The sequence below is a fragment of the Orycteropus afer genome, unplaced genomic scaffold (assembly GCF_000298275.1).
Source record: "Orycteropus afer afer isolate SDZICR_OR568_19922 unplaced genomic scaffold, OryAfe1.0 scaffold00224, whole genome shotgun sequence".
Classification (NCBI taxonomy): Eukaryota; Metazoa; Chordata; class Mammalia; order Tubulidentata; family Orycteropodidae; genus Orycteropus; species Orycteropus afer.
The window spans coordinates 4,031,609-4,058,903 of record NW_006921811.1 but is presented as its reverse complement, the minus strand read 5'-3'; the positions used below and the strand labels follow the sequence as shown (position 1 = coordinate 4,058,903).

Sequence of the window (27,295 nt, the reverse complement as noted above, 5' to 3'; positions counted from 1 at the left end):
CCAGAAGGCTGGCAGTTCAAACCCACCAGCCACTCCTCGGAAGGAAGGTTGGGCAATCTACTTCCGTAGTGATACTGCCTCGGCAACCCAAGGAGGGGTTGCTATGAGTCGGATCCGACTTGACGGCACATAACAACAACAACAACAACAACAATAACCAAAAGACTCTGAATTCGATGGCGCAAAAGGCAAGCAAGCTACAGACCCTCTACAACAAAGAAACAAGAGACGAATAGAAACAGATACAGAGGATAATCCTGGAACTCCAAGCTTTGAAGGGAAGGGTAAAGAAAGCCCGTTAAATACCGACTAATAAAGAAACTGAATGAAGACAGTGAATAAGGAGACAAACAGAGCTGTGGGCTGTCAGTCAGCTGGGCTGACGGCACAGCCAATTTGAGTATTTGCAAGCAGTGTTTCAATCCAGGCAGCAACCTGGTAATCGGCTCCACTTGCCGAGGACAGCACGGGCAACCGCCCTGGTGTGTGGTGACCAGAAAGGTGTGATATTCCTCTTGTCCTCATAACCTCCCAGTGAATGGAGGTGTGGCCATGCCCCACCTCCACTCACCAGCCAGACCAGCAGGAATTCCCCACCCTGAACCCGATGCCCTGTCATCACCTGCCTTCTAGGCTGGCAGAAACCAGTCCAGGACTAGGGGCCCTGCACCCAGCCATCTTTGGGGCCAGTGAGAACTTAGTTTCTGAGACCAGATACCCTACACCCAGCTGCCTTTTGGAACAGCAGGAACTTTTTCTGGGGACGGGGCCCTGTGCCCAGTTGCCTCTTGAGACAGCAGGAATTTTGTGTGGGACCTGATGTTTTGGTTCCCTAGTGCCGCTCTGACAAGAACATACCACAAATGGGATGGCTTGAACAAACAGGAGTTTATTCTCTTACAGTTTGGAGGTTAGAAGTCCAAATTCCAGGTGCCAGGCTCTAGGGCCTGAGTGAAAGCCCCTTGACCTTGGGCTTGTGTGTAGCTGTGATGGGAGAAACTGTGCCACCGGTATTTCATGTACCAGCAGGGTTACCCATGGTGAGCAGATTTCAGCAGAGCTTCCAGACTAAGATGACTGCGCAGCAGGGCCTGGTGATCTCCTCCTAAAAACACTGACCAGACTGTGGCCTCTAGTCATCCTTCAGGCCTGCAATTGAACTCACTTCCATGGCTTTCAGCCAAACAGTGGACAGGCATAGAAGGTGAACATTTATACGATGGACAGCATTTGCACGGTTCAGAGGGCAGGAATGCATAGGAAAGAGGGACACAGGGAAAAGGTAACTAACTACAGGTAGGAAGTGGGAAGAGAGCTGTTAGATTATGGGGATTGCAATCAATGTCACTGTGTTGGTTCAGTTTGTGTGTCAATTTGGCTGGGCCTGGTTGAGTGGCTGGGCAGCTGGATATAGTATTCCCCATGATGAGACTGGTAATCAACCCCATGGTGAAATCAACTGTGAGCAGCTGAGTAGCTGCCTTTGGGGATGTGGTCTGCTTCCCATATATAAGAAACAGCTTTGGGAATGGTCTCTAGCTTATGGCACACTTCAACCCTGCATGTAGCCGTGTCATGGTTCAGCAGCCTGCCATGTTCTGCCGACCTTGGGACTTTCAATGGACTTGAATGAATGGCCTGTCATGTAGTTTGGTAATGTTGGGACTGTGCTTTTTTACTTGTCAACCTTGGGGCTTCTCAGCCTCAGCATCCAGCAGCTGTCTGAGTGAAGAAACGCCTCTAGCTCCAGTGGGCCGGGAACAGGAGGCAGAGCTGAAGCCCAAGGTTGTGGGGCTTTAACCGAGGCCCTAGAGCGCCTTAGAACTCGGACTTAATGCCTCCAAACTGTAAGAGAATAAATTTCCTGTTTCTTCAAGCCATCCCATTTGTGGTATATTCATGTCAGAGCAGCATTAGGTAACCCAAACAGTCACAAAACAAAATGTCTGTGAACTGTTGTATGGAAAATGAATTTGCTCTATAAACTTTCACTCAAATCACAATGAAAAAAATAAAAATAAATTGGCCCCTGAAAACCTGTGAATAGCAGTTGAACATTATCTGATATAGTGCTGAAAGATGGGCCTATCAGGTCGGAAGGCATTCAGAATACAATTGTGGAAGGCCTGCCTCTTCTAAGTAGAGTCAGCCTTAATGACATGGATGGAGTAAAGCTTTGACATGGATAAAAGTAAAATGGGATCTTCATTTGCTGATACAGCATGACTCCAAATGAAAAGGAACAGCTTAACGTATAAAGTATTATCATGAAATGTGCAAAAATCTGGAGTTAGAAAACCAAAAAGGGAAGAACACACTCAGCATTTCTTAAGTTGAAAGAACTGAAGAAAAATTCAAGCCTAGAGTTGCAATATTGAAGAATTCTATGGGCACAATACTGAATGAGGCAAGAAGCATCATTAAAAAAAAAAAAAAAAGAAGAAGAAGGAATACACAGAGTCACTGCAGCAAAAAGAATTGGACAACATTCAATCATTTCAGGAGGTTGCATGTGATCAGCAACCTAATAAGCTGCCTTGCAGGCTTTGCCAAAAGCAAGGCTCCAGGACCTGACAGAATACCAGTGGAGATGTTTCACCAAATGGGTGCAGTGCTGGAAGTGCTCACTGGTCTGTTCCCTGAAATCTGGAAGACTACCTGGCCAAATGACTGGAAGAGGTCTGTATTTGTACCCATTCCAAAGAAAGGCGATCCAACAGAAAGTGAGAATTATCGAGCAGTATCATTAATATCACACACAAGTGAACTTTTGCTGAAGATAATTAAGAAATGATTGTTGTAGCAGCATCATCAGGGCACTTCCAGAAATTCAAGCTGGATTCAGAGAGGGTGTGGAATGAGGGATATTGCTGATGATGTCAGATAGATCTTGGCTGAAAGCAAAGAATATCAGAAAGATGTTTACCTGTGTTTTATTGACTATGCCAAAATGTTCAACAGTGTGAATCATAACAATATGAATAACATTGTGAAGAATAGGAATTCCAGAACACTTAATTGTGCTCATGCAGAAACTGTGCACAGACCAAGAGGCAGTCATTCACACAGAACAAGGAATACTGTGTAGTTTAAAATCGGGAAAGGCATACGTCAGGGTTTTATCTTTTCACCTTACTTGCTTAATCTGTATTCTGAACAGATATTTGGAGAAGCTGCACTATGTGAAGAACATGGCATCATGATCAGAGGAAGACTCATTAAAAACCTATGATACACAGATGACACAACCTTGCTTGCTGAACGTGAAGAAGACTTGAAGGACTTACTGATGAAGTATGGATGATACCTCAACATAAAGAAAACAAAAATTCCTACAACTGGACCAATAAACAACATCATGATGAACAGAGAAAAGACTGATTTAGTCAAAGATTTCATTTTACTTGGATCCACAGTCAACACCCATGGAAGCAGCAGTCAGGAAATCAGACGTCATATTGCACTGGGCAACTCTGCTGCAAAAGTCTTTAAAAAGTGCTAATGAAGATGTCACTTTGAAGACTAAGTTGCGCCTAACCCACGCCATGGTGTCTTCAGTCACCTCATACGCTGTGAAGGGTGGACAGTGAATAAGGAAGACCAAAGAAGAGTTGATGCTTTTAAGTTGTGTTGGCAAAGAATACTGATGTTACTATGAACTACCAGGAGAATGAAGAACTCTGTCCTGGAAGAAGGGCAGCTGGAATGCTCCCTGGAAACACGAATGGCCAGACTTCATCTCACCTACGTGGGTCATGTTGTCAGAAGGATAGTCCCTGGAGAAGCCTATCAGGCTTAACAGAGTAGAGGATCAGCAAGAAAAGAGAAGGCCCTCAACGAGATGGATTGACCCAGTGGCTGCAACGACGGGCTCAGGTACAGCAAGGACGGTGAGGATGATGCCGGCCCGGGCAGTGTTTTATTTTGTTGTACATAGAGTCACTATGAGTCTGAAACCACTTGATAGCACTAACAACAATGAATAATATTCTACAATTTCTATAAACATGACCTTTGAGGTTTCTTGTTAAACAAAAAAGTCCATGTGGGCTCCCTCTGGTGGGTGAAATATTAATGGAGTCTTATAAGTTTTATTTAAGGCTTATAACATGAAAAACTTCTTAATGTTTAAAGTATATTAGGTTTAAAATGGAGTTTAAAAGAGGCCCCCCAAAACCTCCCTAGAAGGTAGGGACTAAACCAGAGGAATGGAAGTGGATGTAATGAAGGAACCCCTGTAATCCAGGGGTGAAAAACTTGCAGCATAGTTGTCGTTTTAAACTCAGTGCACCCTGTCAGCTTCTCAGCGTCTGTGATCACTGGCGTGTTCTCGATCCTGCTTGCCGCAGTCTGAGATATTCCTGTGGGTCAGAAGCATTGTCATCCTGGAGCTGGTCAAGGTGTCTGGCCAAGCAGTGAGCCCTCACAGTCACAATATTGTGCACATTCCTGTCCTCTTAGTCAGGTGGTAAGAGAACTGGCAGAACTAAAGTGTGCCTTCTCCTGGAGTTTTCTCTATCAAGAAATCTGTAGTCTTGAGTAGAAGTGAGAGACTGAAGCAGAAAGAGGTTACCTGGGGCGAGCTCTGAGTCATCCTTTAGGACTCTGCCAGTGTTTACGTCACCGTGGAGCGTTCACCTGACCTCTCTGGTGATGGCTTTAGTGAAGGGTCTTGGAGGGATAACCCAGAAGGGCCTTTTCACAGGATGATGTACCCCTCACCACTCTTTCTTCTGCAAAGCCTCACACTGTTTGGAATGGTAGCTGCCCATTGCTTAATGGTATTTTCTCTGAGGAGTGAGGTCCCCTGGACTCTGTGGTTTTCATCTAGATGAAAAACACGTACGTGCATATGTGTGTGTGTGTTTACAAAATTGGCATTTGGTGTACTCTACATTTTTATAATGGACTACTATCAGCAGGACCTCAACAGGATGGATTGACAGAGTTGGCTACAACGATGGGTTCAAATATGTTGTTGTTGTCGTTATGTGCCGTTGAGTCGGACTTGAGTCATAGCGACCCCTCCTTGGGTTTCCAAGGCAGTATCACTACGGAAGTAGATTGCCCCATCTTCCTTCCGAGGAGTGGCTGGTGGGTTTGAACCGCCAGCCTTCTGGCAAGGATTATGAGGATGGCTCAGGACTGGTCAGTGCTTCGTTCTGTTGTACGTAGGGTTGCTATGAGTCGGAGTGGACGGGGCACCTCAAACAGCAGCAGTCAGCTGGACACATTTTTGAAGCTGATTAATTGTTTCTTCACTTGATTATCCAAGGACTGAGGCTTGTTAAGCAGATCAGTAAGGAACATGGTGTTCATGTGCCAAAGGGCAGGGAGGTGGCATCTTTCGACTTCCTCTAACCCCACGAGAGGAGGGTAGAATCACTGTCAGCAGCCTAAGGTCTATTCCTGCGAGGCCAGACATGCTGCCTCCCTCTAGCCCTTTTACCAACCCTGACACAAACCGTCCCTCCCATGGCACTCACTACCTCTCTGCTGGGCTCGACAATTTGTTGAGTAGCTACACAGAACTCACAGACCCCACTCCCAGATTATGGGGTTTAGTAGGGAAGCAACAGGCTACAAGTCAAATTCAGGAACGCGCTCAGGATTCAGTTCCTCAGTTGGGACAGCCTCCCCTCTGCCGTGGCCTCAGGCACGCCTCTGTGGCCTCTGGCCTTTTGGCCTGGCCGCTGCCTCTGTGGGCCAGGTAAGTCTGCCACTCTGTCTTGTGCCTCTTGGTTCCACCGCTGCTGTCTCTCAGGTGGGCATCTGTTTTGCAGTAACAGGTTGGACTCCCAGCCATGCATCTCTCTTAGCCAGCAGTGAGAGATAGCCCCATCTGCCTCTAGGAGGGCTCACTTTAAGCCAATCCCAACCAGGCCCAGCACCGGAACTCCACACACCTGAGAGCGAGAGGCAGCTTCCCAGAAAACTGCTTCTTGCTACTCACAACAGAAACACCTCAGGTGGATAACTAACAATCAGAAGCTACTTAGTTGGTCATGGCAAATTCGACCATGAAGTTTACAAAGACTGTGTAGCATGGGAGCTCTGGTAGCATAGTGCCCAAGGCACTTGACTGCTAACCAGAAGGCTGGTGGTTCAAACCCACCAGCCTTCTCAGAAGGAAGATGGGGTAATCTACTTCCATAGTGATACTGCCTCGGAAACCCAAGGAGGGGTCTCTGTGAGTCGGGTCCAACTCGATGGCACATAACAACAGCAACAACAATGGCTAGAAAAGCCATACTGTGTAATTTGCTACACTGTATCACACACAGCACCATTGGCCAACATCATCATGGTTAAAAGTTTGGTGTATGTCTTCCCAGACTGTACTTTGTATTAAACAGAAGTGGTATTTTTCCAACAGTATTGTTATGTAACTCCTGCTTTGGTGATTTTTTTTATTTTTTATTTTTTTGTCTTTTTCACATATGATGATTTATGGACATTCTTCTGTGTCAGTGTGTATTGCTCTGTGCCCCCACCAGTTTATTTGGCTCCTTAGCCATTAAAAATAATGTCACAGAATTTATTTACCTGATGTCCTGTTGAAAAGACCTTTAGGCTGCTTCTCATTTTTCACTATTTTAAACAATCAGTGCATTTTTATCAAGTTAGTGTCAAATATATTATAGCTTTTTAAAGTAAAAAGGCAACTAAATAAATCCAACTTGTTTTTCCTTTAATCTTTTCTCAGCTATAAAAAAATTGTTGTGGTGTTGTTATTTGCCGTCGAGTCGGTCCCGACTCATAGCAACCCCTCCTTGGGTTTCCGAGGAGTGGCTGGTGGGTTTGAACCGCCAGCCTTCTGGTTAGCAGTCAAGTGCCTTAGGCACTATGCTACCAGAGCTCCCATAAAATAATTAAAAAAAAAAATTTATTTTGAAAGTATTAAATGGATTAAACCTCATGATCATTGCTGGAAGCGGACAGATCAACCCTCCTCCACGAAAAAACAAACCTGTTGTTGTTGAGTTGATTCCGACTCATAGTGACCCTGGAGGACAGGGTAAAACTGCCCCGTAGGGTTTCCAAGGCTGTCAGTCTTTATGGAAGCAGAGCACCATGTGTTTCTCGCACAGAATGCCTAGCGGGTTCAAACCACCAACCTTTTGGTTAGCAGCGAGTTCTTTACCCACTGTCACCAGGGGTCCTGGAGTACAGGTAAGGGATGAGACCCAGGGGTGGAGTAGCCAGGAAAGATTTTTCTTGGGAGTGCAGCCTTGCAGAGCAGGAACTGGGGTGGGTGGCAAGGCTGAGCACAGTGTGCTTCAGGGACAGTGAGGAATCCATTTTGGAGTCCCACAGATGTGCTCGGGCAGCAGCGGTGAAGAGAGCTGGGTAGGAGCTTTCCGGCTCATACAGGCCTTGAGAGCCTTGCTACAGAATAAATGTACAAAACTCAGTGGCTGCTCTGTGTCCCATTAATGGCTCTTAAAATGTGATGAAAACGTTTACAGAAGTAACAGCAAAGCTTTCTGGTATTAACCTCAAACAGAAATGCAAATGACCCATTTGAAGAAAATGACGTCATTTTGTAGAGATACATAAAACTTGAATAAACAGATACACATAGTGTCTTCCTGGTGGGGAAGACAAGTGTTGACAAAACATCAGTTATTTTTAAGGTAATTGATAAATTTAATTCAGCTGTAATCACAATTCCAACAGAATTTCTTTGAGAGGAACTTGAAAGTAGTTCTCATATTCATGTAGAAAAATTATGCAAAAAGCAAATTAAGTTTTGAAGAAGAGTGAGAAAGGTATGTGTGTTGGAGTAGGAGAACTGTTCTTTGCAGGTAGCAAAATATTTTAAACCCCTAAAATGATGCATATTTACACTGATCTGTGTGTGTGTGGGTGTTTGTGTGTCAGTTCTATGTGTAATAAGAGGGCATCCTAAGTCAGTGAGGAAGTAGGTCCTTATTTCTTAACATACACACATTAGAATCAATTTCTCAATCAATTAGAGACTTAATTAAAAAGTAGAACTGAAGAAACTAAAAATGAATGTTAATCTACCTTATGAAGTGGGAGGGTTTTCTGAGTTGGACAGGGAACAGCAGCAGTCTTACTAATAAACTGTGGTGGTGATGATGACAGTGATGATGATGACGGTGGTGGTGGTGATGACGGTGAGGGTGGTGATGGTGATGGTGAGGGTGAGGGTGATGACGATGGTGGTGATGAGGGTGATGATGGTGATGATGGTGAGGGTGATGACGGTGATGGTAGCGATGGTGGTAACGGTGAGGGTGATGACGATGGTGATGGTGATGGTAGCGATGGTGGTAACGGTGAGGGTGATGACGATGGTGATGGTGAGGGTGATGGTGGTAACGGTGAGGGTGATGATGGTGAGGGTGAGGGTGATGATGGTGAGGGTGATGACGGTGAGGGTGATGGCGGTGATGGTAGCGATGATGATGATGGTGGTGGTGATGACGGCAGTGAAGATGGCAGCTGTCCCAGTACTTCAGTACACACAGTCTGGCATTGTTCCCAAGTATAGAAAGATTGTTAGGTAGACATGGCACCCTGACACGCATGCAGTGGCCTGAGAAGAATGATATTATCACATTAGGTTAAAATAACCACCCAAACCAGATATAATGAGAACTGTGTATACAAAATCAAACTGTAGCACAGAAATAATGCCTACAAGGGGATTCGCCAAGATGTTAATGGCTCTTCCTGGGTGATGGGATTTAGGTACATTCATTCATTTTTCTGTTTCTTTCTATCATCTAGAATTTCTTTAGTGAGCATACATGACTTTTGAAATGAAAAACAAAGCGGAACAAGTAGGGCTCCTGGCAGATGAAGTTGTATTTGTTGGGATAAGAAATAGAGAAGGATGAATGGCTTTTGATTAGAACAGTGTCTTGAGTAAGCAGTATCTAGGTATTAAATGCACAAAGGAAGGCCCTGGCTTAAAGGAAGTCTACGCCCGAAACTTTTCCTGTAACTCAGCTGGATTTTCATCCATCTTCTTCACATACAAGAAAATCTTCCACGAACGTTGTGCTGATATCGTCCCTCTCTGCTGTGACTCTAAAACACAGTGAGCAGTGATAATGGCTACCACTTGTTGAGCATCTGCTCTGCTTGGCACTTGGCTAAAAGCTTTATAATTTATTTCAGTATCCTGCTGCTCCTGGTTGTTTAAGGAGCTCTGGTGGCATAGTGGGTAAGTCATTTGGTGGCTAACCAGAGGGTCTCCGGTTCCAATCCACCAGCTGCTCTGCAGGAGGAAGATGAGGCAGTCTGCTTCTGTAAAGATTGCAACTCAATGGAGTTCGCTGTGAGTCGGAATCAACTTGATGGCAGTGGGTTTGGTTTTTTCCATTTGTTTTTGGTTTCCTAGCCCTTTATGAAGAAACCAAGGTTCAGAGGTTAAGTGACATGCCCAAGATGATGCCCCTCACACTGCTGAGTGAGTGAAAATGACAAGCGTGTGCCATGACCCTTGGTTGTTGGCTGGCTGCCAGACTTGGGGAACGTGTGGGTGCACACGTGGATAGAGCTGTCTCAGGGCTGTGCGGCTGCCCTCCGCTTGGCATTGACAGATTTCAGTGAGTTTCTCCTTGGCACGTTGTCATTTCATCTGCTGTGTCTAGGAGTATGTTTTGTACACAAGGCACATATTTGAAAGTAGCTGACTAGTTTTTGGGGAAATACAACTTTCTAGTTATCAGCAAAATGCAAATGTCTAGCCTTAGAGATAGTATTGGGGTATCTCTCAAGGGGAAAGGTTTGTGCTGGTCGTAAAATCACTGAGAAGGCAGGAGACCCAACATACAGATGCTAGCCATTTGGAGACATGTGATTCCCTTTTCTGTCTTTGGGACACTAGTCTGTTATTTTGTGTATTTGTTCATTAAACAGCCTGTCCTCTGGAAACCTTTGACACGGAGATGCCTTTCAGAATTGCCCAGTCAGGGCTGTGGTCCAGTGTTCTTAACTGCTGTCCTGGCTATTCACTGGATGGACTTCACTAGGGAAGGAACAGAATGGGAGAAGGGTACCCCCCAGCTTCCTTCCACTGGGGGGTTTCTTGAGAAAGATTGAGCTCTGAGCCCTCAGATGGCAGTTCCTGTGGTTGGAGGGATGAGAGCCACACTCCTTGAAGGGACAGCTTTGCCACTGTCCCCTGGACTGGCCATGAGGCTGCTAGCTGTACGTCTGGTACATTCAACCAAAAAAAAAAACCAAACCCACTGCTGTCAAGTCAGATCTAACTCATAGCAATGCCTCCTTGGGTTTCTGAGGCAGTATCTCTATGGAAGTAGATTGCCCAGTCTTCCTTCCAAGGACTGGCTGGTAGGTTTGAACAGCCAGCTTTCTGGTTAGCAGTCAAATGCCTTAGGTACTGCGCCACCAGAGCTCCCGTCTAGTGCATTACAGATGCTTGTTACTTGTTAAATCACAGTCATTGAGAAGTGTGTCATGCTTGGTGATGGGGAGGGTCAACGAAAGAGTGGAAGGCCCTCAACAAGATGGATTGACATGGTGGCTGCAGCAATGGGCTCAGGTATAGTAGGGATCGTGAGGCTGGCACAGGACCGGGAAGTGTTTCATTCTGTTGTACATCAGGTCGCTATGAGTCGGAGACAACTCAACGGCATATAGCAACAGTAACAACAACATTAAATTACACAAACAGTTAAATGTGTGGTGGCTAACTGAAAGGTTGATGGTTGAGTCCTCTCTCAGGCACCTTGGAAGAAAGGCCTGGCAGTCTCCCTCCAAAATATCAGTCACCAAGAATCCTACAGAGCACAGTTCTACTCTGACACACAGATTCACCCCGAGTCAGAACTGACTTGACGCAGCTGGTGTTTGGGACTGTTGTTAGCTTATATTTACTGAAGGTCTGCTGTGAGGAAGGAGGGTGCTCTTAGGGATAGAAGGATGAGTGGGACTTTCATCTAGGCGTCAGTGTTCTGCAAGTGAACAAGGGATATTCATTTAACAGATACTTAGGGACTATGCACTTTGTTTTAGGTCCCAGGGCATAGAGCAAAGATTAAGAAACAAAACCAAACCCATTGTTGTTAAGTTGATTCAGTGACCCTATAGGAAGAGTAGAACTATCCCACCAGGTTTCTAAGACTGTGATCTGTACAGAAGCAGACTGCCACATCTTTCTCCTGCAGATTGGCTGGTGGATTCAAACCACTGACCTTTCACTTAGCAGCTGAGCACTTGCCCACTGCACCACCAGGGCTCTTTAGAGCAAAGAGGAGAGAGATGAAACTCGCGCTGGTGGAGCTTGTCCTCCAGTGGGGCACTTACTGTGAACAAGTAGAGCACACCAGCGTACACTCGTTCAGTGATGATGACTGTGCAAAGACAAGCTCGTGAGTAACTATAGAAACCAAAGCCCAAACTCCCTGCCGTTGAGTTCATTCTGACTCATAGTGACCCCTGTTGGGTTTCCAAGGCTGTCAGTCTTTAACGGAAGGAGATTGCCTCATCTTTCTTCCACAGAGCAGCTGGTGGGTTCAAAATACTAACCTTTGGGTTCGCAGCCACATGCCTTAACCACTACACCACCAGAGCTCTGTGTAGATGAGTAACTGGACATCTTCAAAGGAAGAACTTGGGGAGTTCAGAGAACAGAGAGATGACTTCTGGGTGGAGTTCAGGGAAGACTTTTTGGAAGAGATGACATTTAGGTGGATCTCTAAAGATGCGAAAAGGAGCCAAGGTGGCACAGTGATGAAGGTCTCAGCTGCTAACCCAGAGATCGGCAGTTCAGACCCAGCAGCTGCTCCGTGGTAGAAGGATGGAGCAATCTGCTTCTGTAAACATTTACAGCCTTGGAAACCCTTAGAGGGCAGTTGTAGTCTGTCCTATCAAGTCACCGTGTGTCAGAATTGACTTGATGGCTGTGGGTTTGGTTTTGGTATCTAAAGACTCGGAGGTTTCCCACATGTGGAAATAGAGAAGAAGCAGGAGAGGCGCACCTGGTGGGGGCCCCAAGGGTGGGAAAGCGCAGCGTGGTGCAGCACACTGAGAGAAGTCTGGCTGAGCTGGAGAAGGGGGGGTGGGCGGACAATGGCGGGCCCTCCACGACTTTGCCCCTTGGGACCCACTCTCTTCTGCACCCTCCAGCCTGCTCTTGTCCCAGGAGCTGATCTTGCCGGAGTCCTTGCCTCCTGGCTTCTGGTTGGCTTCACCCGCCGGGAGGCTGCAGCAGGAAACGGAGGGTGGGGGGCTGGAAGAGGGAGGCTTGCATCCACTGCAGTGACTCAGGCTGGCTGTCCCACCACCAGCCTTCCAGCTTTGCCCTGTATGTGTGAAGCAGCCCCTGGGCTAGGGTGGATTTAGCTGCTAGGCGGATGCCTGGTAGTGGTGACAGCCCCACCCAGGGGTGGTGCTGAAAGACAGTAGCAAAGGGCCATCCTCCCCCTGGCCAGAACTTGAGACAGTTGTCTCTGCTGTTCTGTCTAAGGTGGTTTTTCCATGGGGGAGTGTCCTCTTTCCCTTCCCAGCTCAGCATTGCAGCAGGGACAGTGAAGTGTTTAGACTCAGACAGATTTTCTGCCAGGGATGTGGCAGTTCAGACGTTTCTTCCAAGTCTGACCTGAGAGGGTAGAGGTGGTAAATGGTCTTGTGGCATTTTGACTGTAAGTCTGAATTGGAACAGAATCTGTAACCCATTATCAGATTCTTTGTCAAGCTGCCTTGTCCTTCTCCTGTTTTTGTTTCAGTGGAAATGTGTGTTTTTAGTCTGTCAACGGACAGTTTACAAACCTAATGGTAAAAGGGAATTTATAATGATACTCGATGTGAAAAGGACTAGCTAAATGCCCTGCCTCCAAGGGATCCGGTTGAAGTCATGAGGAAATTGCATCCCATTTTAAATGGTAGAGTTTTAAACGCTGTTGCTAGTAAGCATTTATTGCATACACTCATCCCACACTTCACAAGTGAATTCCCAAAGCACAGCTCACCTCTGTGCAGGTCGAAAGGAAATCTGCTTGCAAAATATATTGTTTGATACTGTCTTCTTAACTGGAGAGAAGCATGCTTTTCCAACGAATAGAATGTGATGGTTCACTGGAAACTTGAGGAGTTGTAGGCTTGTCATCTCCCCCTTAAAATAAGAAAAAGGATGTCAGTGGGCCCCAGATACGGGCGTGGTGGGGACTTTATGGCCTGATGGGCCCCAGACACAGGCAGTTTGTAAGCAAGCTGCAACAAGAGGAAGTTAAAATTAAATTAAGAGAGAGAAGGAAGAAAGGGAGATAGATACCGTGGGGAGGTGATGACTTTCTGGAAGCTTCTGAATACCTTTCTGTGGGTCCCTGGGGAATCTGAATCCGTGGGCTGCGTCAGAGGGTGGAATCTGGAAACGTTTCAATCCTAACCCCCCGCCTCCAATTTCTCTCTTGTGTAAGTAAGTGTCTTTGAGAATCCGTGCTTGGCGTAGGGCAGTCAGCCTCTGTGTTTGCGTCCCTGCTTCCCCACCGACGCGACTGTAACAGAGGCACATCTCGTGTGACCCACAGGAGGTGGTATCTCAGAGGAATGGTTCTCCTTTCTATCGTAACCCTGCCACTGTGGTTCCGGCTTGTGTAAATAAACGCTAGGACTCGCCTGCTGGAGTGCACACCCCACTGACTGCCATTTTTACTTATCTTTCTCTCTCTTCCTGGCCTTCCTTCTCTGGCAAATGATAAGGCCCAAGAGGGCAGGGACTTCACTCTGCCACTTACTCGCAGCACGGAGCGCATGTGTTGTCCACACGTGTTTGTGACATGAAGGAACAGAATAAATGTCTTGTGCATCCTGTTTGTCATCTTTCCCCCTGCGGCCACCGTGGGGAGCCTGGATGGATGCAGGACCTCGAGCTCGGCATCTCTCCTGGAGGCAGCCGCTGTGCAGAGAATGAGGCATTCACCTTGCTACCTTGCTCAGAAGTGTTCGGACTGCTCATTCCTCACAAGATGTCCTTAGCTATTTGGCTAGTATTCACAGCTCTCTATAAAAATTGCTTGACCCTCAAGGCACAAAAATTGGTCTGTATTCACCTGAAGCAACAGAGGAAGAAGGAGAGTCAGCAGTAGGAGGAGGGGTGGAATGTGTGGTGAATTGCCTCCATCAACAACCGCCTCTTCTGCCATGAGACTAGAACTAGATGGTGCTCAGCTGTCATTACTGAGTGTGTTGATCCAAGATTATATAGAAGAATCTTGATCAAAAGGGGAGAAATGCAGAACAGAATTTCAAATTCTTGTTGGCTCCAGAATTTCTGGAACCGTGGAGACTGGATAAACCCCTGATACTGTTGCCCTCAGATAATCTTTAAACCTTAAACCAAAAACACCTCCTGAAATCTTCTTAAAACCAAGCAGTAATTTAACTGAACTAGTAACGAATGCCTGCCTTGAGCATTGGGTGCTTTTGAGAGCTCTCCTTATGGGACAGAAGCAACTCAGAGGGTTAGATAGGCACCTTAGAGCTCTCTGTATGGGACAGAAGCAACTCAGAGGGTTAGATAGGCACCTTAGATCGGCAGAGGGTTTCTCTTCATGGCAGAGGAACAACAGAAAAGGAGAGTCGGGATGGTTGCACAACTCAAAGAATGTAGTCAGTGCCACTGAATCGTACCTGTGGACGCCATCGAATTGGTGTGTGTTTTGCTGTGTATGTTATCAATGACAGCAACAACAGAGAGCCTGGCCACATTTCCATGCTTCTCAGAGTTGCCCCACTGTGTTGGCACGCTGCTTGGCCTACAGCCCCTGGGCAGCCCCGGCTTTTTGCCCCTTCTTTGGCTGCTGCTCTTTGTCTTGCTTGGGGCTGCTCACTCTTCTTTACTCAGATATGACCTGCCTTAAAGGCAGGCTCCAGCCTGCACGTGTCTCCCTTCTCTGAAGTCAAAGCATTTGCTGCCTCCATTAAGCAAGGGGCTCGGCGTGGCTTGTGACATCCTCTGCATTATTGTTTTGTGTTTTTATTTAACGGTTATATTGTGCTTAACTTTTCAAGTCCTAATATTTTCTTTCCCAAACTATATTGTTTACTTCTTAGAGGTGGGAGGTGGAGAAGGGCAGGGTAGGTTCTGTTTAGGTGTTTTCTTGTATCCAGTGACTCTTGTATCTAGAGGAGCCCTGGTGGCGCAGCGGTTAAAAGTGCTCAGCTGCTAAGCAAAAGATCAGTGGTTCCCACTCCTCAGTCCCTCCACTGCTTCTGTAAAGACCTGCAGCCCGGGAAGCCCTGTGGAGCAGTTCTCCTATGCCCTATAAGGTGGCAAGGAGTCGGAATCCACCCACTGGCAGTGGTTTTTTTTCCTTGTTATCTAGGCATCATATTTTATTCATCTTTGTGTTCCTGAGACTTTCTCTTGCTTACTTTGGCTGTATTATCAGAAAAGACCAGTCACTAGAAAAGATCGTCATGGTTGGTCAAGTAGAGGGTTAGCCAGGACAAGGGACGCCCTTAGTGAGGTGGACTGCCACGGTAGCTGCAGCGACGGGCTCCGGCGTACCCCCCATCACAAAGACGCTGCAGGACGGGACGGCGCTTCGTTCTGTCGCACGTAAGGCCGCAGGGGGCCGGCGCCGACTCTGTTCCCACTAACAGGAGCAGCAAGCCCAGAGCCCAGCCCATGCAGGGACTGGGGACGCGGTACCTTTAGTGCATGAAGAGGAGGAGCCCTTGACCATTCCCTTCGCAGTGTGGCCCAGAACAGAGAGCATGAACGTAGGTAATTTCTCGTCTTCTCAAACCGCACAGAGCCAGTTTTCGTGTGTCTCACCGTGCTGGTCCCCGACCACCTCCCTCCCATCCTCTTCCTTCGGCCTGCCTTCAGCTCCTCCTGCGGTGTCAGTCCCTCTCCTCTCAATCTTGCCTGTGGACTTAGAGACCAGCTGTGTCTCGACCTCCTTTAAATGACCCTCCCGCTGGCGGAGTCGCCCCTGGGACTTGCTTCCTCCGGGTTAAATTACCCCAGAGCCTTGCCTTTTGCTCAGGAACGACTTTTCAACGCATTCATTTTTTCCTTTCTTTTTCTTACCCTTTATATCCTTTTCCTAAACGCACCCAGGATGCTCCAAGAAGGGCCTGCTTCCCGCTGTCCAGGATGGTTTCTTTCCCCACTATGCGTCTCTCTCTCCTCTCTGTGTGGATACCCTGTTGACTTCGTTACTCCAGTACCTGTCCGATTTAACCTGTGGGATGCGCTCGCCCCGGCCCGCTTGGTTTCCTTTTGCTGTGCATTTCTTCAAATGTGCAGCTCGCCTTTCTTCCCACAACCATTGACTTGCTGTGTCAGCAGTCTTTTGGTTACTAGTGGCAGTGAACCTGATGCAAGTTAATTTAAATGTTGATTTATATTACTGGAGAGTCTAGGGTAGGGCTTACCTCCGGAGTAGGGCTTAGCCCCAGCCTGGCTAGCCCTAGGGCATCCAGCAGTGTTCCCAAAGGCCACTTCCTTTCACCTTTGACTGTTAGCTTCTCCCTGTAGGCACCTCCAGGGTCTTACCTTGCCATAGCAAGTGGACTACTTACAGACCTCGCCTGCCTGTACCAGCCCGACCAGGGGAGGAGCAAGCTCTCCCCGTGAACCAGTGGCCGCCAAGTTGATTCTGACTCGTGGTGACACCATGTGTGTTACAGTAGAACTATGCTCCGTGCAGTCTTCAGCAGCTGATTTTTCGGAAGTGGGTTTCCAACCCTTTATGCTGTGGTACCTCTGGGTGCACTCAGCTGGCGACCTTCCGGTTGGCAGCGGAGTGTGGTGACAGTTTGCACCACCCACGGACCCTGTCTCCTCATGGTAGCCACCACCTTCTCTGGACTTGTGTTCTCACCGGCTCCAATGGAGCCATATGCCTGCCTTTAAATACACCCTTGTGTCTATACAGCAAAGGCAGAATGTGTGATTCGATTCCCCTAGGACCCCCTCTGCAGCTGGAGCCCTGCCAGTTCTGCTCAGCACACATACTGAGAAGAGGAGAAGGATGGCTTCCAGAGGAAATTCAGGGAGCTGTTCCCAGAAGGAGGGGAGCAGTGGGTGTGGGTGACCAAGTATGGGTAAACCCTGCCCCTTCACTCTGTTGTGGCACAAGATTCACATCTTTTTGAACTGAGGGCATCTGAGAAAGAATTCTTCATGGTCTTGTTTAATCATCCACTGCATCCCAGCCATACGAGCAGGTTGTGGGGCACTAACGTGGATGAGCCAGCCCCTGACTTGGAGAGACTTGGTACTGCTCACAGCAACTCCGTGAACAAAGGAACGGAGCACTGCCCAATGCTGCGCCTCCATCAAGCCGTTGCCATGGTTGAGCCCATTGTTGCAGCCACTGTGTCCATCCATCCCATTGAGGGTCTTCCTCTTTCTCACTGACCTCTGCTTTACCAAGCATGATGGCCTCCGCCAGGGAGTGGTTCCTCCTGATCACATGTCCAAAGGCCATGACACAAAGCTTCACCATCTTCGCTTCTAAGAGCACTCTGCCTGTATTTTTTATAGTCCAGTGAAAAGACAGACATACAAGCAAAGAAGTAAAGTGTGTTGTCGTCAGTGTTGTGTCAGCATTTTGTGCAAAGGCCCTGGTAGACATGAAGAACTCAGTGAGGGGAGCTGAAGGGAGAGAGCGTCACAGCAGACATGGCCTTTGAGCTGGGTCTCAAAAGAGAAAAGGGTCTCCCTAGTGTGGGAGCAGGGGTTCTGTTCTGAAGGCTGGGGTGAGAAGCTGGCAGCAGGGTGACAGGGTCAAATATGTGGCCTAGAAAGGACATTCTGGCGGCCACGGGGGGACGTGGCAGAGGTGGGAAAGACTGGCAACGAGGAGGAAGATGAGTGAGGCCGTTGCGGAGCTGAGTCACACAGTGAGGACCTGAGCTGCGCCGGTGATCGTGGGCATGCAGAGCAGACCCAGGATCTGTGTGACAGGGTTTGGGACTGCGTGGGTGTCGGAGAGGGAACTCAGCGGTTATGGGTGACTGAGGTCTCAGCTGTGGCCGCCTAGGTGGGTGGTCAGAATGTGGGGTTTCTGGGTTACCCGAGGGGCCTGTGGAACGCTCAGGGGAGCTCATGGATCAGATGGCTGTTAAAACAGGGTTGGATCTCAACAAGGTGTCTGAGCCTGAGGTGTAGACTGGGGAGCCATCCCATCAGGTTGCAGGTGAGGTTGAAGCCTTGAGCAGAGAATGAGGGGGTCCAACCCACCCCAAACCACACCCACTGCCATGGAGGCGATTGTGACTCAGATGACCTTGTAGGACAGAGTGGAACTGCCCTGTAGGGTTTCCTGGGCTGTCAGTCTTTATGGAAGCAGACTGCCTCATCTTTCCCCTGCAGAGCAGCTAGTAGGTTTGAACTGCCGACCTTTTGGTTAGTAGTTGGTTAGCAGCCCAGTGCCTTGACTGCTGAGCCACCAAAGCTCCTTGAGGTTGTCCAAAGGCAGTTTCAAATGAGAAGGAATGAAGGGCAGGAGTCATCCTGGGAAAAGACAATGCTGAGAGGTGGGGAGAGGAGAGGAACCAGAGGAGGCGCGGGAGCAGTCCGGCTCCCCGGGCGGAGAGGGTGCCGTGCGGGGAGCAGTCCGGCTCCCCGGGTGGGGAGGGTGCCGTGTGGGTGAAGTCCGGCTCCCTGGGTGGGGAGGGTGCCGTGCGGGGAGCAGTCCGGCCCCCTGGGTGGGGAGGGTGCTGTGCGGGGTGAAGTCCAGCTCCCTGGGCAGGGGGGCAGGGGGGTGCCATGCGGGATGCAGTTTGTGGCACAGGGATTAAGAACTGGGGCTCTGGGGCGCTACTGCCTGCTCGCTAGGGGACTGTGGGCGTACTGTCTAACTGGTTTCCTGATCTGTATGGCAGGAATGATAGTGGTACCTAACTTAGGAGGATTAGGTCAGTGGAACGCTTTGAAAGTGCTTGGCATGTAGAAAGTGTTTGAGTGTGCGTCCTCTGCGTTTGTGTGAAGTCCATGGTCACGTGGGCATCTCTGTCCCTCTGCTCTCACCCACCTACTGGCCGGTTAGTCTGAAATCCAGTGTTAGAGTATTTGGGGTTGACTTGCTCTTCTGAAAACGGTGGGTTCTCGGGGTTTCCTGGATCACCAGGGGGTGTTTTTCCGCCTGGCTATTAACTTGAAAGAAAGTTTACCTCTACTTTGATGCACTATTGTTTCGCCCACACTTCACATAGTTCTAATTGTTGTCAGTATCTCAGAGCCTACAGCTTGCTTTTTTTTTTTTTTTTCAAATTTCCTTCTCCAGAAGAACCATTCCTAAAGTACTGGAATGCTCTGATGGTTGCTGCCTCGCATTTAGGTCTGGATGGGCCATTAATCAGGGTCCTTTTCTCAGCCATTGGTGGGAAATCGGCACAGAATGTCTCTTCGTCGCTTCGTTCTGGCTGGGAATCTGAACTAGCTGGCTTGACTGCTTCCTCTCCATTTCCCCTCTGATTAGATCTGTGTGCCTACAGTAACATATGCAGGCACGGAGGGAGCGTAAATCTGATTTAAAGGAGTACCGTACAGAGTTTAAGGAGCTCTAGGGGCATAGTAGGAGCTCTGGTAGCATAGTGGCTAAAGCACTTGACTGCTAACCAGAAGGCTGGCGGTTCAAACCCACCAGCCACTCCTCGGAAGGAAGGTTGGGCAATCCTACTTCCGTAGTGATACTGCCTCGGAAACCCAAGGAGGGGTCGCTATGAGTCGGGGCCGACTCGATGGCACATAACAACAACAACAGGGGCATAGTGGATAAGGGATTTGGCAGCTAACCAGAAGGTCAGTGGTTCAAAACCCCTAGCTGCTCTGCCTTGGAAACACAGTGGGGTCACTATGAGTCGGAATAGACTCAATGGCAGTGAGTTTGGTTTGGTTTTTGGTGCTTACATGCTCAGCTGTGAACCAGAAGGTTGCGTTTCAAACTCCACAGGTGCTCTGTGGGAGAACGATGTAGCAGTCTGCGTCCTTAAGCATTTATAGCCTTGGAAGCCCACGGGCAGTTCTACTCTGCCCTCTAGGGTGGCTGTGAGTGTCATTGGCTTGACGGCCGTGGGTTTGTGTTTCAGGTACAGTTCATTGCTGCACAGGACTCACACAGAACAGTCCTCAGGGTGTGCGTATGTGGCAGAGCCTCGCCACTCGCTGCCCAGACGTCATGTGTGTTCGTGGGTCACTTTGTCATTTATTAGGAACACAGACGCGGATGCTGACAGCTGACATGTGAAAGGAGAGTGGGCGATAATGATGAGAACCATTTAATGATTAGCAAGGAAACAAATGCTGCTTAATGAAAATCAAACCGTGTCTGAAGGGCCTAATGCTGACTTTTGGAAACACAAGCATGTTGCGGTCTTTGTGTACCCTGTGTCCTGTACAGTAGATACTGTTTAAAATTGCTTGGGAACTGGAGCTTACGATTGTGAGCCTGGAATGTCCTGCAGATAATTAAGTTGTGGTCAGGCTTTGGAAAAATAAAAAGTTCTCGAACTATGATTTTATAAACATGCTACAATAACATTTCTTTATATTTAACAGTTTCTTATAGAAAGCTGATACTCTCATGAGGCATTGATTAAAGGTAAAACATCAAGAAAGAAAAAATATTAAATTAAAACTTCACTTAGGATGTTGACAGTTGGCTTGTAATATTAAACAGATGTGTATGCTCCTGGGGATAGTCGTCTTTCTGAACTGAGTTGCTAAGTTGTATTTTTTTTTTTTAATGACAACTACAAATTTTTGATCAGTTAATAATTTTAAATACCCTCACTGCAATCTTCTGTGTTCTAACTCCATCGGTCCTTTGAGCCCTCTCGGTGACGCGAGGCTTGGCGAACCTTTGCTCCTCTTTGAAAGCCTCTCATTTTCTTCTGTTCCTCCCCTTTTCTGCTCCCCCTTCAAGCTTGCCTGGGCTCTTCTGATTTCCTGATACATTCTTGGAGATTGATCCCTTGAAATAATTTTAGGATCAGTGGGTGGAATTCTACCCCTGCAGATTTATGCCTGGAGTTTGCTCCCATATAAGCTTCACGTTGGCATTTGAGTGCAGAAGTTGACCTACATTGTGGTATTGTGTTTGTGTGGTCAATTGTAAAGACTTCATAATATGGGTGGATAGCCAGCCATGCAGATCGGCCTGGACCCCCGTGCTGTGAGGCCAGAGAAATGCCTGTCAGTGAGGGGACCCAAAGGAAACCATCCCTCCCTGGAGCGCAAAGAAATTCAGGAAATTCTTCTGAATTCGCTTTTTTGTGGATTTTGCCATAGACAGGCCTTTACATCCTGTTAGGTGACTCGCAGTCCAATGAGGGCCGTGGGGAGGTGGGGGGTGTAGCAGAGGGGCCACTGGGTGGGGTGGAGGACTGGGCTGGGTGGGCTGGGAGACTGGTAATGGACGAGGACACAGGCCAGGCTTTGCAGGAGGCGGTGAGCATACTTCCCAGCCTCCTTTGAGGTTTTTCAGACCTATTTGCCGGATTAGCTACATTACTCGTTGTGTTCGGCCTGATGGCTTTTTTTCTTCTTCTCTAAATTCTGAAGCTCATCTGAGCGATCAGCCTTTGGCTTGTGGACAGGGCTGTCTTGGAAGGCTCTGTCTCCTGAGGACAGCTCTGCTGATTAACCTGGAAGAACAGTTTCATGTCGGGGTGGGTTTGTTTATCTTGGGCTGTGTCTTGTTTGCAGGGTCCTCCTCCTCGAATCAGTGTCTCTCTGCAGATTCCATCGGGGAAGCTCTCATTTAGGGCCTAAGTATATGGCAGGCATTTCCAGTAAACACAAACAGAAGTCTGCTGGGCTGTCTGAAGATATACAGCAACACCGTGTATCATGCAAGCCTTTACCCAGCCCAGGGTAAGGAGAGCATTTTTCATAGCACACTATCACTATTGAGAAGGGACTCTGTTCTTTATATCTAATCATATAAATAGTCTTTTAAGTGTCCTCTTAGAGTCTGATTTAGAAGCAAGAAAAATGTAAAGGCCATTTATATATGCAAGGATTTGATGAGTACATATTTCAAGTCTTTACCTTCTGTTCTCCAGCCCTTGTTTTAGAATTACTAGTTTTATGTGGGTGTAGGTGGAAGGGGGGACATTTCTGTGTAGGGTGTCTTAGCAGATTTAGCTGCATCGCTGCTGGGATGTCGGAAATGCTAATTAGCAGCCCCCTGTTGGAACGTGTCGGGAACTCTGAACTGTGGCATGAAACAGAGCCATCCCTCAGATGGAAGAATCTGGAAAGTGGTGCAATCTGTCTGTCAGGGTTCGGATTGGTCTGCTTGTTTCAGGGTTTATGTCGTTTTGTTCCAGTTCTCATTCAATGTTTTGCTGTAAAGGAGTGTTGTAAATACTTTACATAGTTCTCTAAAACCAGAGTTAATAGTGGCAGATTTAAATAGAAAGTCCCGTTTTATTGGGCCGGTGTGACTGCATGACGGGATCACGCTGTGTAAATGCTGTTGTCTTACAGAAATCCTGGCCTGGCTCACCGGCCTGACATTCAGTGTTGCGCTTGACTTAGCCATAAGCTGCCGTGATCAGCAGCAGAGAATTGTATTAGGGCAGGTTTATTTTCTGTATCAGTGTGGTGGTGTAGCCGCTCCACCTCCAAGTCAGAAAAGCATGGTTTGAATATAGTTTTTAAAAATTCATGTAAATCATTTCTACCAGGGGGAAGAAGGAAGGGGGAGAGTGGGGAAGAGGACAGTGGATCGCTTGTCGGTTTCACACCTTTGCTCATCCCTCTTTCCACCCTGCCTTTGGGTCTTCTCAGCTGGTTTCCAGGCACTGAAATGGGGTTCTCTTCAGGAGACAGGAGCGCTCATTTCTGTGGCCCCGTTAGGATTGCCGTGAACTCACTGGTTTGGGAATGGAAGGCACGTGTTGGTCCCTGGTGGTGTGAAATGGGAAATGCATCTCCCAGAAATGTCACTAGAACCTTCCACAGAGCTGGAGCATTGGATTCGAAGCAAAAAGGGGAATGATTTGAGGCGGTTGACCTGCTTATGTATTCTTTGGGCTACGGTCGCAGGCCCTGGTTTTCTGAATCTTCTTTTGGAAAGCAATGAATTACATATAAAAGTGTAGGTCCTAGGTTAGTACCTGTGTCTCAAGCCACTTTGAAAATGGGGGAAAGTCTGTAAGCACCTAAGTGCTAAGTAGCAGCCCTGGTGGCACAGTGGTTAAAGAGCTCGGCTGCAAACTAAAAGGTGGCAGCTTTTCTGCAGGCAAAAGATGTGGCAGTCTGCTCCCATAGACATGACAGCCTGTCCTGTGGGGTCACTATGGGTTGGAATCAACTCGATGGCAGAGGCTTGAGTTTGGGTAAGTGGTAAGTTGGTGGAAGAGAATCTGTCAGGAATTTTCTCTCTGTCACGTCTTTGTAAGCTTTATCGTGCTTAATTGTCATGAAACTAATGTGTTTGTTCTGTGGTCACACGGTGAGTTAGCATTGGCTCATGTATGATATTTTATTGTCCCTGTCCTGGGAAATGACAGCCATTTTTATGAGGAGTGGTCTGTGGATTCACACATCCCACTTGGAGGGCCATTTAGTGTTCTGAAAGGACCATAAAACATCATGTGAATGTTTAAAAAGGGAAAGGCCTTTGTTGAGAAAGGCTCAGAGGAACTCTGTGCAGGCCTCCTTTAGTTTGTTAGAGTCAGTCCCACGATTTTAGACTCACAGTCTGTTGTGAACATTAATGTTAGAAAATCCGGTGTGGGTGGGCGCGAGAGGAGGTGTTGGTGAACCGAGGTGGGCTCAGCCTAGGTGATGTGCAGATGAATGTGTAGCAAACTCGTTACAGTATAATCTTTTAAAGCATGTTTTCTGGGACGTGGAATTGATGAAATGAAGGAAGAAGAGGAGGAGGGGAGCACTGAGTTTATAGCATGTATATCTTTTATTAGAAAAAAAAAAGAAAAAAACCCTTATGTTCTCTTAAGTAGTTGCTGTGTGTTTCTAATTACATTAAGGCACAGTGTTTGGCAGCCAGTCTTGTGAAACTTCCATGTAAATTCCCAAATCGATTTCCCTAAAGAAAGCCCTCCTTGGCAGTTTCCCCTTCTGGCGGCTGTTGCTCTGTTTCTCGGCAGCCTGGTGAGGAAGCCTAATGCAGCTCAGCTCGGAACGAGGCCAGCACTGTCAGGTTTGCCTGTGCCAATGCCGCCTTCCGACGCTGTCCCGGAGAGCAAGGTGGGAAATAGTTAATAGCTGTGCACAGCATTTCCACACAATATGGGGGTACCTTACAGCTGAGCAAACGGTCACAAGTGAAATGTAAACAGGAGTGGTTATTCCTTTTACATAAAGAGAACAGAAATTTATAACAGATTTCATTTTAAGAGCCGCTTCCTTGGTGCATAAGCAATTGTTACATTTTACAGCGGAGTTATAGGGAGGCTTGAAAACACGGAGGGGAGCTTTGTTCCCGTGTAGATCATGCTGTCAGCATTTCTTGGTGAATGTTTCTCTCCTATTCAAATGAGGGCCTACTCTACTATTTTTAGAGACCCACGATGATCGATGATCGATGTGGCTTAGGGAACTCCTTGGTTTTGTGACAAGAGGAGGTCATAATTATCTAACATTTATACATCTTGTAGAGAGACAGTAAACATGGTTTAAGTCTTGCTCTCAGTGTAAGTATTTCTCCATATATGCCTGATTTCATGAAGGATATCAGTTTAAGTTTTGCTCTGTGACTGTAAACCCCCTTTCTCTGTACAAAATCATGTTCCTAAAATACATATAAAACTTTCTGGAATTGTTCCTTGTCTCCTTCCACCTTCCCCCTTTTCTGCTTTTTCTGTTTCTGGTGTTGAAGTGTTTCTTCTATCAGGGTCCCAGAGCTGCTGACCAAAGTGAATTTGGGGAATCAAACTGAAGCTGAAATCAGGGAGGAAGTTAGAAACCAGAGAGCCGGAGGTCATGTGGAGCCTTCTGGAGGGTGAGCCGGGATGGAGGATGCCCCGAGGAACCTCTCCCCGGAGGGGGCGCTGCTCCGGGCAGCCCTTTGGAGCCAGCCCACAGCTCTTTTGGGAAGGATGGTCTTGTGGAGTTGGTGGGCCCCCTTGACCAAGTCCTTGGCCAGGACAATGCACTTTCTGTGGTCACCTCTCTAAGCAAAGAAGACTTTTGGTTGCATTTTAAAAGCTGCAGAATATGCCACCAACTTTCGTAATTAAAATTTTGTGTATAGCTCCGTGGAATAGATGGTTTGAACAGGGCCTGCTTGGAGAGAGGGTAGGCCCAACACGGAAGGGACCAGATCCTGCCTCCCCAAGTCCGAGATAATTTTCCACTGTGAGTTTTTAATACATTGCTGTATCATGACATCATCATTATTGAGAGTGATATGGAACACTATGTTTAGGGATTTTCTTTTGGGAGATTACAGAAGAGTTTATTTTACTTGTGTTATCATGTACTTCTTAGTCATTTGTACTTAATAAGTAAAAGACCATAGGATTTTAGTCAAGTATGCGTTACCATGTTTTACAAATTATTCAGTTGCAAGAAATCTAAATTCACCATTTTTGCAATTTTTGTGTCCAGTACATTGATGTTTCCTTGTTTCTGTTTTTTTTATTTTTTTTAACTGGAGTTGTTTACAAAAATATTTCCCGAGTTTGGATACAAAGTCACTTGTTACTAAATATGTAACTTTTCTCCTTCTGTGGAGGTCTCTGTCAGTGTGGCTTTTCCCTATCAGAAAAGGGGCACTATTTTTTAGTTTTTCTCCCCCAAAACTGCAACTTCGGAAAACCTGTAAGAGATGTAGCAGTTAACCTACATGCACATTTATAATGCTGGATAAAGGGCAGCTCGTTACATTCAAAGAGGGGATCTGATAGGGCCGACTTGCCTGAAACATCACAGTTACTGAGGATACACCCCAGGGAATCAGAGAGAGCATTTAACAGATGAAAGTACATTTTGAAACGTCTGACCTTACAGGCAATCATAAAATGAATCACAACAGGGCTTTTTCCCCTTGAAATGTACAGAGCCCATCTGTATCTAATCCAGTAATTACAGACTGTGTTCAATTACCTTTGCAAACTTGGAGCAGACTGGAGACTAGGCAGTGAACAAACATAGGGTTTTGTCTAGACCTCAATTGACCACAGTCTAAAACTTGAATTTATATCTAATTTTATTTTTTGTTTGGTTTGATGGCTCTTAAGATTCATTTTTGCTACTTGGGGCTTTACCTTCTTGCGATTGGCGCTAGTGCCGTTTCTCATCACAGACGCTTTCGAACGGGGCTGTGGCGCAGGCTACAATCAGATGTTTGTATTCTGAATACTTACTTTTGTCTGCAAATCAATAATTTGCACGGAGAGGAGCCTGCGTGGTGGGGGAGGGGACCGTGCCAGTGAGGAGGGTTTCTTAAGGTGGCCTTTCACATATCGCTGCTGCCTTGAACTCCATGCGCTAGCAGAAAAGGGTTTCTCTTCCTCTCAAACGTGGAAAACGACAGCTGCGGTGATTTTTGGCTGCTTTGTATACTTACTAGATGTTTCATCAGAAATACGTGAGGACTGTAAAACAACTCTTTCTCTTGTTTATCAAATATCTTACTTTTTCTCTCTTTACACATTTTTATTGCGTTGGCTAATTAGACTGCTAGCCATTGTAATATACAGCAAAGTATCCGGAATCCTCTTCAAAACAGCTCTCCTCTAGGCAAGTCCGTTTATGGTCTGACGAATCTTTCCGTGAGAATTACCACGAACTGCATGGTCAGGTCACAGTATTCAGATTTTATCCAGGGACTTTCAGGATTCAAGTTTTTCTGAAAACACAAGGCAAACAAACAAAAGATGGCCACGATTTTCGGAGACGCCTCGACAGTAGTTGAGTAGCTCTTTCCCGCGGTTTAGCGTTCACAATCACTCACATTCCCCTTAGCATTGGAAACAAATGTTTCTAGGTATTTAGTGGAAGCAGTCATTGCATAGGAGACTGAATTTTTCTAGAAGCTGTAGCCGCTCCCATATGCGATATTGTCTTAAGAAGGTTGTCATGCGGGTCTCACCGTTTTGAAGTGTGAGGGACTCTGTCCTGGGGGACAGGAGGAGTTCTGTCTGGTTGCATGCATGTGCCCTTTGAGGGTTATGTGGGGAGCGGAAGTTGAGGCGGCTCGAGAGACCTCACGCTGAATGTCCCCGTGAGACGGTTGCTCACAAACACTGGCAGTGTGATTTCAGTACCCACTTTCTGTCTCCGCACTTGATGGAGTCTCCTGTCCATGGGCCTGCACTGGATGCTTCTTAGGACCTTTACAGAAAAGGCGAAAGATCA

At 47.2% G+C, this 27,295-nt stretch overlaps 1 protein-coding gene across 1 annotated transcript in view; it reads left to right on the top strand.

Moving 5' to 3' along the window:
* STX18 (syntaxin 18) overlaps window positions 1-27,295 on the top strand; it is a 180,497-nt gene that overhangs the window by 21,945 nt on the left and 131,257 nt on the right. The window contains exons 4-5 of the mRNA XM_007948791.1: window positions 1,196-1,204; window positions 1,276-1,296. Coding sequence (XP_007946982.1) covers window positions 1,196-1,204; window positions 1,276-1,296 — 30 coding nt within the window. The remainder of the gene's footprint in view (window positions 1-1,195; window positions 1,205-1,275; window positions 1,297-27,295) is intronic.